The following is a 16,947-nucleotide window of genomic DNA, read 5'->3' as shown; positions in this document are numbered from 1 at the left end:
GTACTACAATAACATTTAAGAGACAATTGGACAGGTACATGGATAGGATAGGTTTAAAGGGACATGGGCCAAGCATGGGCAGGTGGGACTAGTGTAGACGGGGCATGTTGGTCGGTGTAGATAAATTGAGCCAAAGGACCCGTTTCCTTGTTGTATGACTCTTAATGATTTAAAAGTGTATAAAAGTTTAGGTTTTCCTTAATGTCGTGTGTACCTAGGTACAGTCAAAAGCTTTTGATATGCATGCTGTCCAATCAGATCAAAGAACACTATATATAAATACATTCAAACCAAGCATTTCAGTAGACAGAGCAAAGAGGAAGATAGAGAGTGCAGAATATAGTTTCCAGCATTGCAGCGCATCAGTTCCAGAGACAAAGTCCAATGTCCACTATGGGGTTGAGGTGAATCAGATGTGTAGAAATGAACTGCAGATGCTGGTTTAGACTGAAGGTAGACACAAAATGCTGGAGTAACTCAGAAGGGTCTCGGCCCGAAACGTCACCTATTTCTTCTCTCCAGAGATGCTGCTTGTCCCGCTGAGTTACTCCAGCATTTTGTGTCTACCTTCGAGGTGAATCAGACAGTACCCTTGGCCTATGGAAGGACCGTTCAGAAACCCGATCATGTTTGGTGAATCATTACATTTATTTGGCACTAGTTTGCCTTCTGGTTTTGTGCTTTAGAAATCTTTGAACTTGTGCAATGTGGCCCTCTGGTGGCGTGGCTGATCAACAACAGCCATTAGAGGCAGTTTTTATTTGCATCTGTTGAACGCAAAAGGAATTTTCAGTCATATTTCCCTATTTAGATTAAATTCATTGTTTTATATATTGCTATATGTAAGAAAAGACCAGAATATTTCAAAGAGCACCTCCAGTCAACAGACAATACATGTTTTTCCCAGAATTGCATTCTTGTAACAGAAATTCAATTTAAATAGTCGGGGTGCGCAGTGGTGCAGCGTTAATGATGCTGCATCACAGCGCCAGAGACCCGGGTTTGATTCTGCCTACGGGTGCTGTCTGTACAGAGTTTGTATGTTCTCCCCGTGACCGTGTGGGTTTTCTCCATCCGGGTGTTCCGGCTTCCTCCCACAGTCCTAAGATGTGAAGGTTTGTAGGTTAATTGGCTTCGGAAAAGATTGTAAATTGTCCCTAGTGTGTGTGTAGGATAGTGTTTGTGTACGGGGTGATTGTTGGTTGGCACGGACACGGTGGGCTGTAGGCCCCGTTTCCACGCTCTATCTCTAAACTCAACTAAAGGGAATAACAGGAATAATATTTATGGACAGTTAAGGAAAAGGTTTATGAAAGATAACCTGGAATGCCCAAGCCAGTACAGTTGATAAAAACAAGACTTAATCTCAGGGATGAGGGCTTAGTTCCCTCTTTGTATGGGGCTCTTGCTTCACACATTTGTACAGTCTGATGAGATGTGGAGCTTGCAGCAGTTGAGCCAGTGAGCACAAGTGTATGAAAAGGGAAAGCGATTCTGCCAGAGCTTGGAGCTGAGGTGTATGCTGGAAGAATGAGGAAGGATGGAATAACAAGGCATCAGCAGATGCTGGTTTATACCAATGATAGGTACAGCATGCTGGAGTAACTCAGCGGGTCCAGGCAGCGTCTCGAGAGAATGTGGAGAGACGATGTAATATAATAACAAGGAACTGCAGATGCTGGTTGAGACCAAAGATTAACGCAAAGTGCTGGGGTAACTCAGCGGGTCAGGCTGCATCGCTGGAGAAAAAGCATGGGTGACTGAAACAGGACCTGAAACGTCACCCATCGTTCTTCTCCAGTGCTGCTGCCTGACCCGCTGAGTTTCTCCAGCACTTTGTGCCTATCTTTGGATTCAAGAGAGTTTATTGTCATGTGTCCCAGATAGGACAATGAAATTCTTACTTTGCTTCAGCACAACAGAATATAGTAGGCATGGTGACGTTTTGGGCCGGGACCCACTTGTTCAGAGCGAGGAGCTCTCAACAGTGATTTGAGTGTGCACGTGACGTGTTTGTGCACCGTGAACTCCGGGCACTGGGCCGCTCCTCCAGCACTGCCGCTGAGCAATGCTCTTGTTGTCCACAGTTTGTCTGCACTGTCATTGCCATCCTGCTCCACTTCTTCTACATGTGCACCTTTGCCTGGATGCTACTGGAGGGCCTGCACATCTACCGCATGTTGACCGAAGTCCGTGACATCAACTACGGCCCCATGAGGTTCTACTACATGATCGGCTGGGGAGTCCCCGCCTTCATCACAGGTATTTCTTCTTTACACAATTTCGGAAATAAACGGTGAATTTTTTTCTGTGTACGGCAAAAAAACATAATAATTTATTTTCTTGCCACATGGCATGTATGTGTCACTCATAGCCACCCCCACATCCCCACTTACTCATCCCCACAACCTCTTTTATCCAAGAACCACATTTATGACACAGCTAAATCTTATTGTGGTTCTAACTATGGTTTTTCCCCTGAAGCCATTGTCAGTAACAGAGCGTGGAACCTCTTGTGTGTCCCACCAAATCCACAGTAAATCCGCAGGTGCCAGTTGCAAAGACAACATCGCTGTCGGAGAGATATTGTCGAAACTAGAGCAGAGCACAAAATGCTGGAGGAACTCACCGGGTCAGGAGGTGTCTGTGGAGGGAATGGATTGACAGGGTTTCGGTTCACGACCCTCGGTGTGAAGAAGGAATTCCAATTTCAAGCATTACTCTCTCCCATCTCCCACCCTGTGATGCACAGATTTACCCCATCCCCCAAACACGGAGTCACCTTGCTCCTTTCCCCTCCCCTGTAAACTCATCTCCCACTCCCAAATGAGTTGCCTATTTCCCTTTCACCCCCCGTATTCTGCCCCCTCATTTCCCTTCCACCCACACCCCCACCGACGACTTTACGTTAAACTCCCCCTCCTGACACCCTATGTCTGACACCCTTTTGTCTCCTTTTTACCTCTAGCCTTTGTCACTTACTCCACTCATCTACCAGTCACTCCCCCTCACCTGTATCCACATAACACTCACCAGTCTTTGTTCGCCCGCACCTCCCTTTTCCAGCTTCCCTACCCCTCCCCCACCCCCACTACTACATCAGTCTGAAGAAGGTTCCCTACCCAAATCGTCGTCTGTCCATTCCCTCCGCAGATGCTGCCTGACCCGCTGAGTTCTTCCAGCACTTTGTGTTGCAGAGTAAAGCTCTCTGATTTTAACTGTTACATTATAACATCTCCTCCTGGATTCTGACCCCTCTTGCAGGTTTGGCGGTTGGCCTTGATCCGGAAGGCTATGGTAATCCGGACTTCTGCTGGCTCTCCATCTATGACACGTTGATCTGGAGCTTTGCTGGGCCCATCTCTGCAGCAGTCTCTGTAAGTTTGCCACTTTGGTCATAGGTAACCAGAGTCCATGCCGACCATCGATCACCCGCTCACACCAGTTCTCTATGTTATCCCACTTTCTCATCCACTCCCTACACACTAGAGGGCAATTTACAGAGGGCCAGTTAACCTACAAACCCGTCAGTTTGAAGAAGGGTGCTGACCCGAAACATCTAATATCCATGTTCAACAGAGATGCTGCCTGACCCGCTGAGTCACTCCAGCACTTTGTGTCATTCTTTGGTAAATCAGCATATGCAATTCCTTTTTACTGCATTTTGAGTACTCACGTTAAACTCGGCCTTCATATCAGATTTAACAATGATAGAAACATAGAAAAATAGGTGCAGGAGTAGGGCATTCGGCCCTTAGAGCCTGCACCGCCATTCAATATGATCATGGCTGATCATCCAACTCAGTATCCAGTACCTGCCTTCTTGCCATACCCCCTGATCCCTTTAGCCACAAGGGCCACATCTAACTCCCTCTTAAATATAGCCAATGAACTGGCCTCAACTACCTTCTGTGGCAGAGAGTTCCAGAGATTCACCACTCTGTGTGTGCAAAATGCTTTTTTCATCTCGGTCCCAAAGGATTTCCTCTTTATCCTTAAACTGTGACCCCTTGTCCTGGACTTCCCCAACATCGGGAACAATCTTCCTGCATCTAGCCTGTCCAACCCCTTAAGGATTTTGTAAGTTTCTATAAGATCCCTCCTCAATCTCCTAAATTCTAGCGAGTACAAGCCGATTACTCTAAAGTGGTGTTTTAGATACACATTTGAAAGGAATTATGAAATGGGGAAGAGTAGTGGGCATTGGCCCAAATGTTACTTGTGTGTTGCAAACGTTGTATTTTCTGTCTTGCAGATGAATGTTTTCCTGTACATTCTGTCCACCAAAGCTTCCTGCAGACCGAGGCATCAAGGTTTTGAGAAGAAGGGGACTGTGTAGGTATTCTGAGATAGAGCCTTTCACAAAGATGCACTTCTTGAAATAAGATTTTCTTGGTATTAATGTGGAAACATTAACCTCTCACCTACACCTGGACTTCTTTCTCTCCCTCCATCCCGAACCCTTGACTTCACTCCCTCCTTCCAGCCCTCTATCACTCCCTCCCCTCACCCTCCTTCCCTTTAGAGCCTGCACCCTCCCTCGCTCCAGTGTTCATCAACTTGGTCCCTCCCCCCAATTAGCAGCAGCAATAAATGCCCTCAGGCAGGGAGGTGCCCTGGTGGGGCTTGTAGGGAAGGAGTGATCTCAAGCTAGCCAATGTGATCTCAAAAGAAACAATGTGGAGAACCGTGGAACGGATAAAGCAACTAGGTTGGAGGAAGGGGGCAAGATGGGGACAGGGTGGGGGTGGGGGTGGGGAATGTTATGTGTGTACAGATGAAGCTTTAGTATGTGAGTGTTTGAGTTTTACATTTGTTGTAAGGCAGGTGTCAATTTGGATCCTCTTGCCTACAGAATAGTTGTAACAGACTTGTGTTGATTGTTTTGGTAGATCGGGACTGCGTACAGCGTTTGTGGTGCTCCTGCTAGTCAGCACCACCTGGCTCTTGGCCTTGCTTGCCGTGAACAGTGACACCATCATCTTCCACTACCTCTTCGCTGGTTTTAATTGTCTCCAGGTAAACCCCCTCCCCCCCTCCCTCCCTCCCTCCTTCCCCACCCTCAGTCGCCTACAACCCCGGCTCAAGGTGATCAGCTTTGGAATCCACATTACAGTTTATTTACCGTCCACTTCCTGCTCTGTTTTAACTTCCCCTAGTTATTTTATCATTGTTTTAAAAACATATATCCATTAGCAACTTAGTGCGGTAAGAGTGAAGAGTCAAGGGTGTTTAATTGTTTTATGTAACGGCAACAAAGCGAATAAATTCTTATTTGCTACAGCTTAACACGTGTATGTATTCATATATATGCGTGTGTGTATATATATATATATATATATGTGTGTGTATGTGTATATACATACATGCATATGTATACACACACACGCATATATAGGAAAGAACTGCTGATGCTGGTTTAAATCGAAGATAGACACAAAATGCTGGAGTAACTCAGCGGGACAGGCAGCATCTCTGGAGAGAAGGAATGGGTGATGTTTCGGGTCAGGTCTGAAAAAGGGTCTTGACCCAAAACGTCACCCATTCCTTCTCTCCAGAAATGCTGCCTGTCCCGATGAGCTACTCCAGCATTTTGTTTCTACTATATATATATTCTTAAAGGCTTTTATATATATATATATATATATATATATATATACACCCATGTATATACTCATACCCCCCCCCCACACACACACACATACACATATATATACATATGTACATATACATGTATATATATATGTATGTATGTGCACACACATATTTAAAAAAATGATTAATAATTGTAATACTAAGTAAGCATAATAGTGCAAAACCAAAATCTGTAGTGTCTATAGATCACACTTGCTGAGGTTAGTGTTGTGCAGTTGTTGGGAAGGGCCTGATGGTTGTTGGGAAGAAGCTGTCCTTTAACCTGGAGGCCACGGTTTTCACGCTCCTATACCTTCTTCCCAATGTTAGCAGTGAGATGAGAGCGTGGTCAGGGTGGTGTGGGTCTTTGATGAATTTGCTTGCCTTTTTGAGGCAGCGCATCACAAAGAAATGCGGAGGGGTGATGAGGAACTGGAGTTAAGTTAGGAATGTGTGAATCACTGACTGTCATTTCTGAATTAGTGGGCAGTAGCTCCTTTGTACTAATACTTTTCTTGCTTGCAGGGTCCATTCATCTTCATCTTCCGTTGTATCCTCAACAAGGAAGTAAGGAAAGCCTTTAAGAATGTATTCAGTAAGAAGAACTCCAATGATACTGTGGTCACAACGAAATCAACACTTGCATCAGTTAGTAGCACTTTCTTCTTGATGTTCCCTTAATGTAGTAACTTTCTGTTACTGAAATGATAAGACACAAACTAAGATCTAATAAAACCTTACTTTCTCATGCAAAAGATGTTTTTTCCTAGAACAGAAATGCAATTTACGTAGTCGGGGCAGCACAGTGGTGCAGCGATAGAGTTGCTGCCTTCCAGCGCCAGAGACCCTGGTTCAATCCTGATTATGGATATTGTCTGCACGGAGTTTGTACATTCTCCCTGTGACCACGTAGATTTTCTCCGGGTGCTCCGGTTTCCTCCCACAGGATTGTAGGTTAATTGGCTTTGGTAAAATTGGAAATTGTCTCTAATTTGACGAATAATGTTAATGTCTAGGGTGGCGCAGACTCGGTGGGCCTGTTTCCATGCTGTATCTCTAAAGTTTAGTCAGAGATGGGATGGTGCTACAAACTTAACATTTTCTTGTAGCTCCAGATTCTAAAATTGAAATCTGAGGAATCTATGTGATCATCAGTTGGTTAAGAGGCTGTTGTTATCACAGCTTCTTTTTTCATGTTTTTTTCTGAAGTAATGAGTGTTTTTTTCATTTCAAGATTTCTGATAAGATTTACCTCCTAAGTCGTAATGTTTTCTTCCCTCACCATTTAACGTCTAACAGATGACGTATTGCAAAATAATACATCAGGAAATTTGCATATTTCCTTGAGATTGTCAACTTTTAGAATCTTTTCAGGTGCTATGTATGTTATACTTAGAAGCCGCGCTTATTTTGTGGACAAAAAGCTACAAGTGATTAATAAACATACATGCCATGTGGCAGGAAAACAAAATAATAAAGTTTATCTTTTTTGAGGTGCCGGTACGCCAAACGTTGGCACATGGCTATAGAGATTAGAGATACAGCCTGCAAACAGGCCCTTCGGCCCATTGAGTCCATGCCGGCCATCGATCACCCTAGTTAACATAATAGTTGTATGTTATCCCACTTTCTCATCCACTCCCTACACACTAAAGACAATTTCCAGAGGGCCAATTAACCTACAGACCCGCCTTGGGGGAGGAACCCGGAGCACCTGGAGGAACCCCACTTGGTCACAGGGAGAACGTGCAAACTCCATACAGGCAGCACCAGAGGTCAGGATCGAACCTGGATCTTCACCGCCGTGAGAACGGACTCTATTGTTTAAATTATTTTTTTTAAAGAAATTCTACTTAATGGCTAATTGTCTCTTTGGTTTCAAACAGTCATTGTGCAATAACACCTACATTGATGGGCGGACGTATCGATCAGCGTTTGGTGACTCCACTGGGTCAGTGGGCAATGATTCAAGGTCAGGGAAAAGCCACAACAGCTACATAGCATTTGTTCTCAGGTAATACAGTGCTATGAGGTACACTCTCTCTGCTGTCATGCTACCCTTGCGATTTAAAGCCCTGTTTTATTGTCAACTGTACTTGAGCAGCTTTACAGGGCCGTGAACACAATACGTGGTACATTTTTGTTTATTATATACAGGTCCACCACTGAGCGGGGGATGGGGAACTTCTAGGAGGGAATTTCAAATATGCTCTCATAATTTTGTCCGGATAAATTAAAGGAGGTGCTGGATCGCCAGTTGCCAGAAAATTCTTTTTAGACCTGCGTCAAGTCAAAATTGTTTAATTATCATCTGTACTGGCAACAGAATAAAGAGATTCATACTTGCAGCTGTATGAGGCCCATAAACTTTAAAATTATGTCTTTATTTATAATTTATAAAATAATAAGATCATTAGACCATAAAACATAGTAGCAGAATTTAATTATCATCTGTACTGGCAACAGAATAAAGAGATTCATACTTGCAGCTGTATGAGGCCCATAAACTTTAAAATTATGTCTTTATTTATAATTTATAAAATAATAAGATCATTAGACCATAAAACATAGTAGCAGAATTACGCCATTCGGCCCATCGAGTCTACTCGATTCGATCATTGCTGATTTATTTTTCCCTCTCTACCTCATTCTCTTGCCTTCTCCCCGTGAGCTTTGACACCCTTCCTAATCAAGAACCTATTGGGTAGTAGAAACAAAGAACTGCCAAAGATAGATACAAAGTGCTGGAGTAAATCAGCAGGTCGGGCAGCACCTCTGGAGAACATGGATCGGTGACGTTTTGCTTAGGGAACCTTCTTCAGACTTTAGTCAAGAGTGCTTATTTGGTATATGTACCATCAGTAGAAAGATGACATTCTTAATTGCAAGATATTTTTAATGCTATAACATACAAATAAATATGCCATAATTAATCATACAATTAATAGCCATGATACTCGTAATATAGTGCAAAACCAAAGACACAGTCCACTGAAGATCAGTTGCTGAGGTTAGTATTGTGCAGTTGGGAAGAAGCTGTTCTTGAACCTGGAGGTCACGGTTTTCCAGCCTCCTGTATCTTCTTCCCGATGACACGAGTGAAATGAGAGTGTGGCCAGGGTGGTGTGGGTCCCTGATGATACTGGCTGCCCTTCTGAGGCAGCGTCTCCTGTAGATCCCTTAGACGGTGGGGAGGTCGATACCTGTCACTCACGTCACTCACGTCACACAATGGCAATGCTAAAATCAACTTGAAACATATTGTTAGAATTCTCTGCTGCCGCTGGAAACCGGTCACTAAATCACGCCTGAAATGTCCACTGCAAAAATAACAGAGATCCGGTGATGTTTTCCAAGCTGCTCCCAATTGTAATTGGCCATTCATTGCCTGATCGTATGACTGAAATTTATAAAAAAATTATTTCTGACTAAGTCGCACGGAATTGACCAAGTTCGATGTTAAGGCGCTAATGTACCATGTACTTAACACATCATTCTATTTCCTTCAGGGAAGAAGCAGCCTTGAATAACAGTGGTTCAAGTCAAGCCCACATTGCTCTCACTGACCACGCCACATCATTATTCCACGAGATTAAGGCAAACCCGGATGGTAAGAGCTCAGATCTGTCATTCTGTATGTCCTTCACTGAACAGTTTAAGACCTGCGTCCATATTCATCCAGTAGCTTGGTAAATCTTTCAGGAGAATGAATATTGAATTAAAGCATCAAAACTCAAAGTCCTGTTATAGCAAGCTTTTTAATTATTATTAGCACTCCATTCTTGAAGCAAGTGTCTGTCTTGAACTGGAATACCATCGGACATACTTGACACTGGGAATGAGATCATATTTTCAAAATCTCTGGTAATTTTAGTTTGGGGGGGTGGGAAGGGATTGATGCAAATTATTTATTTTGCTCACCTTCATGAATTATGAATAGGAAAGGTATATGTTCAGGTTTATTGGTGTCGTGCGTATTGAGGTACATTAAGAAGCTTTGTTTTGCATGCTATCCAATCAGATCAGATAATACTATAGATAATTGCAATCAAGTCAAACTCTAGGACATGGTTTCAATTAGATTCCCGCCTCATCCATTCCTTGGCTGGAATGGAATCTGGGCTTGCTTTTGAGTTTTTACGATTCAGAATATGATGTACTAATTCAGAACAAAGCTGAAGAGTTGTTGATACATCTTCACGGCAAGAAGTTATACTTTTTGATCTTTTCTAACAGGAAAACACATTTTTCCCCCCGCTGACTAGGCACTTATCACCATATGCTGAACATGTGTTAGTAGACTCTTAATTATCTTAGAGCAAAAAGCGAATACCTGAGTATTGGTAGTGTATAAGTTTAGTTTAGAGATACAGCGTGGAAACAGGCCTTTTGGCCCACAGTCCACACTGACCAACGATCACCCGTTTTAGGCTAGTTCTACCCTACACATTAGGGACGATTTACAGAAGCTGATTAACCTACAAACCCACACGTCTTTGGAATGTGGGAGGAAACCGGAGCACCCAGAGGAAACCCACAGTCACAGGGAAGATGTGGAAACTCCACACAGACAGTACAAACTCCATATAGACAGCACCAGTAGTCAGGATCGAACCCGGGGCTGGGCCATTATGCTGCCGATAACAGGCAATGCACTTCAAGTATGCTATTAGTTCAATGGAGTAAAAATGTTACATTAGGTATCTAGAATTTTGTCCAACCAGTTGTGTGAATTGATAGAGGCACAGTGAGATCTATTCAGAGCACATAATTCTGCAGCATAATCCTCCATTGAAACTGATGCTTTGATTCATTGCAAGGTGGATGTTAATGGGAATATTGTTTGTTCTTTCACAACAGATCATGATTCAGATTCTGACAGCGATCTTTCTCTGGAAGATGACCAAAGTGGATCTTATGCATCCACCCATTCTTCTGACAGTGAGGACGATGAGGCGTATCGAGGGGAGCCAGGCTGGGAGAATATTATCTCCCAAAATAATGAACATCATCCGAACCACAGTACTCCCAAAGGTGAATGTAAAGCCGTTTTAGTTTACGTTAGTTTGAGATACAGCATGGTAACAGGCCCTTCATCCCACCGAGCCCACGCTAACCAACGATCACCCGTTCACACAAATGTCTATGTTGTCACACTTTCTCATCCACTCCCTACACACTAGGGACAATTTACAGAGGCCAATTAACCTACAAATTCGCACATCTTTGGGATGTGGAAGGAAACTGGAGCACCCAGAGAAAACCCATGTGGTCACAGTGAGAACCCGCAAACTCCACAGACAGCACCTCAGTTCAGGATCGAACGCAAGTCTCTGATGCTGGGGGGTCAGAAGCTCTACCAGCCGCGCTGCTGTGCTGTGGGTCCGTTGTTAAACAAACTTGTATTTTTCCAGTGGAAAACATACCTGCGCACGACACACCTTGCTGGCCCGGGGAGTTTATGATGATGCCCAGTCAAGGTGAAGAGCATGGTGGATCGGGGAACCTGAATGTGGAGACGGTGGCTAACATCGAGCTACACCAAGAGAAACTCAATCACGTAGATGAAAGGCCAAAGGAAAACGGAGACGATCTGTACAAAGAAGATGTCCTAACGTCATTGCCAAACCCTACTACACAGCCTCAGAGAGGTAACCATTGATCAAAAGCACTTCATCACCCTTGGTGCAGGTGGGACTAGTGTAGATGGGGTCGGCATGGGCAAGAATCAAGAGTGTTTTATTGTCATAAATCCCAAACAGAACAATTAAATTGTTCAGCACAATAGAATATGTAAACATAGTACTGTAAACAATAAAATAAATAAATACATAGAAAAATAGGTGCATGAGTAGACCATTCGGCCCTTCAAGCCAGCACCGCCATTCAATATGATCATGGCTGATCATCTAAAATCAGTTCTTGCTTTTTCCCCACATCCCATGATTCCTTTAGCCCTAAGAGCTAAATCTAACTCTCTTGAAAACATCCAGTGAATTAGCCTCCACTACCTTATGTGGCAGAGAATTCCACAGATTCACAACTTTCTGGGTGAAAATGATTTTCCTCATCTCAGTCCTAAATGGCCTATCTCTTATTCATAAACTGTGATCCCTGGTTCCGACTCCCCTAACATGGGGAACACTTTTCCTGCATCTAGCCTGTCCAATCCTTTAAGAATTTTATGTTTCTATAAGATCCTCCCATCCTTCTAAATTCCAGTGAATACAAGCCCAGTCGACCCATTCTTTCATCATATGTCAGTCCTGCCGTCACTGGAATTAACCTGGTGAACCTACACTGCACTACCTCAATAGCAATAATGTCCTTCCTCAAATTAGGAGACCAAAATTGCACACAATACTCCAGGTGCAGTCTCACCAGGGCCCTGTACAACCACAGTAGGATCTCCTTGCTCCTAAACCCAAATCCTCTCACAATGAAGGCCAACATACCATTAGCTTTCTTCCCTCGTCTAAATCGTTAATATATATTGTAAGTAACTGGGGTCCCAGCACCGAGCCTTGCGGCACCACACTAGTTCACTGCCTGCCATTCTGAAAAGGACCCGTTAATTCCCAATCTTCGCTTCCTGTCTGCCAACCAGTTCTCTATCCATGTCAATACGCTATCCCCAATACCATGTGCTCTAATTTTGCACACTAATCTCTTGTGTGGGACCTAACACCATTTCCTGACTAATGTGGATTCCCTTCAGTTCCTCCCTCCCACTAGATCCTCGGTCCCTTTGTATTTCTGGAAGATGTTCAATATATACATATTATATAATATATACACACACACACAAGTGTACACACGTACATACACATATCCATACATACACGCACATAAAGCCTTTTTTTCTGTGCTACATGACTCTCTATGCACATGGCTTTCCTATAAACATGTAACTTGGAATTCAATTCTATATTTCACGGTGCTGGCATTAATCGACGATTAGAATCATACAGCATGGAAACAGATTTTCGGCCCAATTCATCCATGCTGACCAAGATGCCCCATCCAAGCTAGTGTCTTTGCCCACATTTGGCGCATATCCCTCTGAACCGTTACTATCCATATACCTGTTCAAATGTCTTTAAATTATTTTATAGTACCTGGCTCATCTATGTCCTCTGGCAGCTCATTGTGTATATCCACCACCCGGCGTGTGAAAAACTTGCCCCTATTGAATCTCACTTAAATCTATGTCGTTCTTGATTCCCTACTCTGGGTAAAAGACTGTACATTCACCCTATCTATTCCCCGCATGATTTTATGCACTTCTATAAGATCACTCCTCAGCGCAATGACATGGAAGAATCCATTTTGCAACTGACAAGATTTCACCCAGAGTTCCTTAGTTACTCCAGCAGTTTTTATTTGTAAACTAGCATCGGCAGTTCCTTGTGTCTATCCATCTATCACTTGTTTTCTAGCCATCTGACCATGTTGTCTAGAGATGCTGCCTGAGATACTCCAGCACTTTGTCTTATTTTGTAAAACAGCACCTGCGCTCCTTGTGTCAATCCATCTACCTGTCCAAATGGCATTTAGATGTTATAGTACCTGTCTCAACCACCTCCTCATTGTTACATACCCACATGTGTGAAAAAATGTCCCTCAGTTTTTTTTTTTTGTCAACCAGCATCTAGCTCCTTGTGTTAATGCACCTATCACTAGCAAGGTTTTGTGTCCACCCCTACCACAATCAATCTGAAGGGGCCCAACCAAAATGTTGCCTACCCATGTTCCCCAGAGATGCCGCCTCACCTACTCTAGCACTTTGTGTCCTTTTTTCCTAACACACTTTGTGTTTTGCTCACCGTTCCATCATCAATCTGCATAATACAAATATTTGCAGCGATATCTGGAAAATAAGACATCGTTTGCAGTCAATCATAGAATGTTTTGTCTTCCATTGAAACATACAGGAATTCTGAAAAATAAAGGGTTACCCCTGTTCTCGGAGAGGAACAGTATTAATCGAATACACAACGAACTTTCCAATCATATATCTGCCACCGTCTGCTCTCGTGCTTCTTCAGTGGGATCGAGTGAAGGGAGCCGATCGGGCGGGGTGACAAAACTGAGGCAAGCGATGGGCGAGCAGATAAATGGGGTCATGCCCATACCCATGAGCATTAAAACAGGCACGGTGGATGAAGATTCATCAGGCTCTGAGTGAGTATGTCTGAGGAGAGAGAAGAGGGAGTAACTGTCTGAGTAGTTTGGTAGTTTTCCCAAAGTGTAGATGGAGTCAATAAAACTGACTATTCTATCAGTTAGTCAGATTAACTGATCTGACTAACTAATCAGTACAGTGTTAGGAGGCTGGTATACATGAAGGACTGGGCTATATTCACAGTTCCCTGCAATTTCTTGTGATCATTAGCTGAGCTGTTGCCATATCAAAGCTAATACACTGGGTTCAAGAACAGCTTCTTCCCCTCTATTGATGACTGGAAGCTTGCGAAGGTTATTTCATGGGGCTAAACGTTCATATTTGACATAACTAATGTTAAGGTACAAGGTTGGATTACAATTTGGATTTGGGGATACACTTGGTTTATATTTCAGGGCAGGGAAAAAATCGGCATGATACATCATCAGTGGAGGACCTAAAAGAGTAGATAAGAAATTATTGTGTCTTATTTTAATAAGGCGCCCAAGCCAGGCGAACCTTTGTGTGCTAGTCACAGAAGTGGATCTGCAATCGGACATTACAATCACTCCACTCTTTTAAATCTCTACTCCAACAGCAAATTCCCTTTATCATGTATTTGTACACTTTGGATGACACGATAGTAATCATGTTTTGTCTTTCCGTTGGTTAGCACACAACAAAAAGCTTTTCACTGCACGTGGCAATAAACTAAACTCAAAATACTTTCAGTATTTAAATTTTGACAATATTAGATCGATTTGTTGTTAAAAAATAAAAATTCAGGTGTATGTATCTCCATTTGTGAAACAAACTAATTTCTAAATCTTTTCTCTCCTCATCAAACCTAGATTTCTGTTTTTTAATTTTCTCCATTGAAGCATTTACATAATTAATCTCACTATCATAATGTATCTCACTATCAACCATATACTTCTAATACTGAAATGCACAGTTGATTTCCATCATACCAATCTCAACATGTAATCATGATCATGCATTTTTTTTTCCTTTTATCCTTTTCACTCAGTAGCAGTGGTGAGACTTCGATATGACATCTCAATCCAGCACGGGACACTATGAACTGCTAAATCTACAGAGATGTCACTTTGCTCACTTCAGGCAGCACAGGGGACTTGCTGCAGCCTTGACCAGGGTACAGAGCTGCAAATAAACAAACACTTAAATGTGAAGAAACCGCTGTCACGTGGAGAGTGCGTCCTGGAAAGTGTAACTGCTGGATATCATTGGTGCCAAATTATGTTGGGCATTGATCTGTTTCTGCATCGTGCTATGGTCAAAGTGGGTGCTAGGAGCACAGGTTAAAAACATTTTCAAAAGGCACCCGAACATATTTAAGAGCACTCAGGACAACTAAAATTCTAAGAAGTGAGAGCTTCAGAGCTTCGTGTTCTCAAATAACGTGCAAAAAGGATGGAAGACTTGAAGCTTCAGGGAATATATTGCAACTACTGTTTTTAAAATTAAGGTTTGTGTTTGAAGATTCCCCAAGATGACCTTGATCACAATTGTTTTGACTCCCGCCAGTAACGAGACATGCAATAAGGGAACACACTGGAGTATATAGCCATGGCCATTTCAGTTTAACGCTGCAAGTTTTGAGATACAAACAAAATATTTCATTACTTCAAAATTACGCGAACGTTTAGCTTGGCGTTTTTTATTCTATCAGACAGATATCAGAAATAAGGCTAGAAAGAAGGAACTGCATGTGCTGGTTTACATAATAGGACACATGGTGCTGGAGTAATTGAGCGGGTCAGACAACATCTCTGGGGAAAATGGATATCCAAATGCTCCATAAATGCTGACTGACCCGCTGAATTACTCCAGCACTTTGTGTCCTTTTTCATCTGATATAAGGTATCAGGAAGTGTGTATTTTTCTTACTAAAACCATTACTTCACTATTTAGAAATGAATGTCCAGAAGAATAAAAATGCTGGCTGTCATACTTTATATTAAACATTTTCTGCATTCCAAATCTACACACTACGAACCAGATATTCATTGTTTGTTAAATTTAGATTTATTAACGTCTAATCCACCCGTTTTAATATTTGTGTGGACATTGATTGAAGTATGCCTATCCTTCGAGTTTGCCTTTGGGAAGCTTCATTGCCATTAGTTGAGTATTGGTTGTGAGACCACAAACTGAACTGACGGCTGTACACATGTAAGTCGATAAACTGTAACCAGGTCCCACGTATGTGGGGGAGATACTTGCCTTTAGCCACACGGCCTTTCACGCTCCAGGTATAGTGGAGTGGTTCTCAGACCAATGCGTACTTGAACATTTTTTTTACAAGACAGCTGTTTGTAGATATTTTGATATCATTGTTAATTTGTCTTGAGAGAAAATGTGCTGTACATGGTTTTTCTTTCTTTTTACAGTTGGTTAACATAGCTCTAAAAGTGAGTAGGAAATCCAGGATGTTTTATTTAAAGAATGCTGCTCATTTTTCTCCTGTTAATATGATGTTTGTTCATATTGTATAGATTATTTTGATTGAAAGCAAAAGCTTCCACTATTTTATCTGAAGAACATTTGGTGAATTTGTTTTCCATTGATGTCTTCACCAAAAAGTTTGAAAATGAAATGCTTTCTCAAAGTGAATTGTACAGTGAATTCCTTAATGTATATATTGTAGGTTTTTAAATAAATGTAGTTGAAACGGGTTGAGTAACCTGAAATTAAAGTTTTGCCACATTATTTTCCCAAGGACATTTTACTTCTTGATTAGAAACTTGTTAGACTAGTATAATTTGTGGTTCCATTAATTTAATATATTTTGGTATAATTTCCAAAAGAATAATTTTATCTTTTTTAGTATAAAGATATGCGAAAAGATTGTCTCATGTCTCCAAGCAGTTTCCAACAGGAGGTATTCTAATCATCTGGAACAGTGAAAATGGTTAATTCCTATCACAAGAAAACTATTACCCTGATCGTTATGTGGCCAATTAGTAAGCACTAAGGTTTTTTTTATAATGCCCTAAAAAAGCCAGTGGTTCCACAGGTAACAACCAACTCTGACTGTGAGAATGTTCGGGACTTCAGTGTAATTGTACATGGATGTGGAGTTCCATGTTTAATTGACTATCAGTTGTTTCCCATTGATGCTGACG

General features: G+C 42.2%; 1 protein-coding gene across 5 annotated transcripts in view; it reads left to right on the top strand.

The window, feature by feature from the left end:
• The window catches only part of celsr2 (cadherin EGF LAG seven-pass G-type receptor 2), a 190,378-nt gene extending 173,847 nt beyond the window's left edge, over positions 1-16,531 (top strand). Inside the window, exons 25-35 of one of the 5 annotated variants that reach the window (XM_033042557.1) lie at positions 2,088-2,262; positions 3,265-3,377; positions 4,256-4,335; positions 4,893-5,019; positions 6,160-6,282; positions 7,518-7,648; positions 9,144-9,244; positions 10,495-10,668; positions 11,049-11,285; positions 13,569-13,818; positions 14,829-16,531. In XM_033042557.1, coding sequence (XP_032898448.1) covers positions 2,088-2,262; positions 3,265-3,377; positions 4,256-4,335; positions 4,893-5,019; positions 6,160-6,282; positions 7,518-7,648; positions 9,144-9,244; positions 10,495-10,668; positions 11,049-11,285; positions 13,569-13,818; positions 14,829-14,853 — 1,536 coding nt within the window. In that variant the 3' untranslated portion in view covers positions 14,854-16,531. The other 4 variants (XM_033042559.1, XM_033042558.1, XM_033042555.1 and 1 more) reach the window with 4 other exon arrangements.
• Positions 16,532-16,947: the final 416 nt, after the last annotated feature.

This window comes from Amblyraja radiata, chromosome 24 (genome assembly GCF_010909765.2).
Source record: "Amblyraja radiata isolate CabotCenter1 chromosome 24, sAmbRad1.1.pri, whole genome shotgun sequence".
Classification (NCBI taxonomy): domain Eukaryota; kingdom Metazoa; phylum Chordata; class Chondrichthyes; order Rajiformes; family Rajidae; genus Amblyraja; species Amblyraja radiata.
The sequence above is the reverse complement of the archived record's forward strand: the minus strand, read 5'-3'. Positions and strand labels throughout refer to the sequence as shown.